The sequence below is a fragment of the Morone saxatilis genome, unplaced genomic scaffold, assembly GCF_004916995.1.
Source record: "Morone saxatilis isolate NCDOM2014 unplaced genomic scaffold, NCSU_SB_2.0 Contig2, whole genome shotgun sequence".
Taxonomy (NCBI): domain Eukaryota; kingdom Metazoa; phylum Chordata; class Actinopteri; family Moronidae; genus Morone; species Morone saxatilis.
This window is the reverse complement of record NW_023339762.1, coordinates 626,522-630,525: the sequence shown is the minus strand read 5'-3', so window position 1 is coordinate 630,525 and position 4,004 is coordinate 626,522. Positions and strand designations below refer to the sequence as shown.

General features: G+C 37.1%; 1 protein-coding gene across 1 annotated transcript; it reads left to right on the top strand.

The window, feature by feature from the left end:
• Positions 1 to 781: 781 nt before the first annotated feature.
• LOC118329997 (zinc finger and SCAN domain-containing protein 5C-like) lies at positions 782 to 3,188 on the top strand (the record flags this gene model as incomplete). Its single annotated transcript, XM_035664364.1, is given in 1 exon segment — positions 782 to 3,188. A coding segment is annotated over 1 exon segment (592 nt), but the record flags the coding sequence as incomplete, so codon positions are not given.
• Positions 3,189 to 4,004: the final 816 nt, after the last annotated feature.

Sequence of the window (4,004 nt, the reverse complement as noted above, 5' to 3'; positions counted from 1 at the left end):
TTTTCATATTAAGCTGACTATCTTTACCTTTAAAGACATCACCATGAACCTTTAGAAATCTATAAAATAATCATCAGATCATTGATAATGAAAATAATCGTTAGTTGCAGCCCTAGTGTAGTTATAAATGATTGCCTTGTCTGTGTGTTGTCTACCATGTTGACTAGATGGTGTTGTGCAGTGTTAAATGCTGTTCACACAGGAGGGAGGTTTATTCCTCATGAGAAGATTATTTATTGTTGACTGATGTTGAATCCTGAAAAGAACTGGCTCAAGAACCAGAGATAATTTGGTGGATTCATTATTATTCATTTTACCTCCACTTACTATCTTGCCATCACAATTTAGCTCCTAACTAATCATGAATTGACTACGTAGAAGGCTGATATTGAGACTAAATTATACAGGAAATGCACAATGTATTTTAAATTCAGCCATCTCATAGTTAAAGTATTTTCATTCAAAATGTTTCACAATATTATGTTTTCAAACAAATGTATTTAATTTTTCAAAAATATTTCAGATATATTCTTCCACGTACTACTAGGGGCAGCTCATACCATAATTTGAGAACCACTGGTCTAAACAATTACCTAATTTATTAAATATACAGTATATATTTTGTATGTGGCATAGCAATATATTTCACTGAACAGTAATGTTATATTTTAGAAAAGCTTTAAAATGTCTTAAGACGTTAGCAGGGGAGTGTCTCACTTTATTAGTTTGAACATCTAATGCCGTTGTTGAGTTAAACATGTATGTTGTTGTCCTATCTGTTAGATGTTCCACAGCTGATGGTCATTAAAGAAGAGGATCCTTCTGAACAGCAGGAGAGGAGGACCAATCTGGACCAGGATGACCAAGAAGAGCTCCCACATATCAAAGATGAACAGGAGGTGGTCTGGAGCAGTCAGGAGGGAGAGAATATTCAAGGACTGAAGGAGGATGATTTAACCAAGTTCACTTTCACTGCTGTCTCTGTTAAGAGTGAAGATGATGAAGAGAAAGCTCAGTTCTCACAGCTCCATCAAACACAAACTGATGAGCAGATAAAAGCAGTGGCCGATGGAGAGGACTGTGGAGGATCAGAATCAGCCAGAATCTTGGGTCTAGCTTGTGATTCACAGCAAGAGATGAGTCTACCTCAGTCAGGTTTAGTAACTCTAAACTACAGTGCTACAGTTAGCATACCAAACATAAGAGTTGACACAGGAGGGAAACCATTTAGTTGCACCATTTGTAGGAAAGGCTTTCGTGAAAAATCCGATTTGAAGAGACACATACGATTTCACACAGGGGAGAAACCATTCAGTTGCGTCTTCTGTGTTAAAAATTTTACTGAAAAGGCAGATTTGAAGAGACACAAGTAAGTGCAGACGGGGGAGAAACCGTTCAGTTGGAAAAAGTTTTGGTGAAAAAAACGATCTGAGGAGGCACATCAGAGTCCACACCGGTGAGAAACCATTTAGTTGCTCAGTTTGTGGCAAGATATTCAGCCAGAATGAAAATCTGCGCAGACATGAAAGGACTCATACTGGAGAAAAACCTTTCACCTGTCCAGTTTGCACAAAGCAGTTTACCCACAGAGGAGCGCTTGTTGTACACATGAGAATTCATACAGGAGAGAAACCGTTTGGCTGCTCAGTGTGTGGAAAAAGGTACATAGAGACTGGAAATCTGAAGAAGCACATGAGAGTCCACACAGGAGAGAAACCTTTCAGTTGCAGTGTTTGTGGAAGAAGATTCAATTATCAGTCTCAGGTCAAAAACTATAAGTGCTCTGGTGAGAGCAGCGTAACCATAGCCCATAATGCATGAGGATATCCAATACCTTTCAGTCAGGACTGTGGTTAGGCATGCAGCCACATCTCAATACTGCTCTCACACAGTTTATGTTAATGTGGATTATGGTCAATTCTAAAATAGTGTAAAATAGTCTTTATTAGTTCAGCTGCAGAGAGAACCAGGGTTTTGTTTGGTGGGCGTATATTAGAGATAGACCTTTATAACTAAACTATATCATATTTCTTCTTAAGTACTTAAACCCTTTAAGATTACACCATATTGTACCCCCTATTTATCAATGTATGCCAAAAAATACATTTTCTTTGTATTTTAACATTGAATAAATGTTTCTTTTGGTAAAAAAAAAAATACACATGCTTTTGTAAGCGTGAACCAACCAATTTCAACCAATAATACACAAAGCTAAGAATATTAGCTAGCTTGCAACAGCATGGGTTTCTGCGTGAGTGGAGTGTGTCTGGGTGCCTCACTGATTAATGTACAAAAGCACAACTTAATGAGTGATTTGGGTGAAACTGGATCATATTGTCTGGTTTCTAGATGCTCTGCCTCAACTCAGCTAACTGCTGCTGTAGCTGCCGTTAGTGTGTAACAGAACCTACCGAGGTAGAGTTTCCTGATGTACCTGTTGCTAAAAGTAGCTAACTACTGCTAAGGGTAATGTTAGCTGCATTTAGTTAGATAGCTCATGCAGCTAAAGTTAGCTCCCTGTCGTAAAACTGGCCTTTGTCTGCCTCGGATAAAAATGGCTTATTATAAGGTAACAAAATTATTAAATAAATGATTATTATTTTCTGGTGATTATATACAAAATATACCTATGAATTTTATATTCCATTTCTTAAAGATCCTCCTAAATGTTACACACTGGACCTTTTAAGGATTATAATATTAAAAAACTTTTAACCCAGCTGACTGTGATGGTAATATCAGTCAGATAGATATTACTGCTGCAGCTGTTTTTTCTATCACATTGAATTGTTAGCACAGGCTCCAAAGACTGGACCGATAAACGGTAGAATTGGATTGGAGAAATGGATACATTTTATAATTACTACATTTTCTTTTATTTATTTGGTAATACTGGGAACTTTAACAATGAATCATCTTTAATGAGTAATCTAATCTGTACAGCAAATGAAACCCTCTGCCCTTAGACCCCCGATTCAGATAAGGAAAAACTCCCCAAAAATAATTTTAAAAATGAAAGAAATCTCAGGAAGAGCAACAGAGGGATCCCTCTCCAGCATATGCAATCCTGCACAGCGAAGACCAACACAGAAAAAAGAAAAAAATCTCAGTGCATACCATTTTTGATACAAGTATGTATCCAGGAGGATATTGAGAAACTTACTCACTTTTAAGGGTTGCATCTAAATTTTATTTAGCCCAGTTGTTTGCTTTTTAAAGCTGCACTAGGTTATTTTTTATAAAAAATAATGTTTGGTCATATTTGCTGAACTGTCAGGACACAGTGAATTTGAGCAATAATGAAAGAAAGTTATTTTTATAAGTTACCTAATGTAATTGCAGTATTATGTATGTTTTACATTGTACAATTATATTTCTTTTTTATAGTATTTTATTTATTTTTTCCCAATACTCACAGTACTGTTATTTGTGTTGTAATATCACTATGTTGTTAATAAAGTTTTAAAGAAAAAGATATTTTATAGTAAGGATGACAAAGGCAAGACCCGCCCTGCTCTGCTGCTGATTGGCTTACCCTGATATTCTTGCCCTAACCCTAACCAATCATAACGCCTCATGCCTAAACCTAACAAACCCAACCAATGAAGGCAACAAGTCCAACGAGGCCAATCAGAGGCAGAGTGGGCGGGACAAAAGGCTGGAGGTGACTTTCCTTGATGTGACAAAGTTAACACAAATGGAGTAACTCCGTCTCGCTAAAGAAGCGTTTACCGTACGTGTCGCTCGTACTTTTAAAAGTACATTTGACATGCGGCAGAAATTAACATTTAGAGCCTCTGTATATCTCTAATAAACTGTCTTGTTCGCCATTTTTCTCAATGATATACCAACTCGGCTCGGTAGCCTACAGATGCTACTGCGGTTAAGCTAGCTCACTGGCTGTGAACACACCAGACTCTATTTGATTTTCTGTGCAGTTTTGAGGCTTCGAAGGAACACAAATGTGTACCAAAAAAAAATGTCTCCAAAACAGTGAGAGTGCT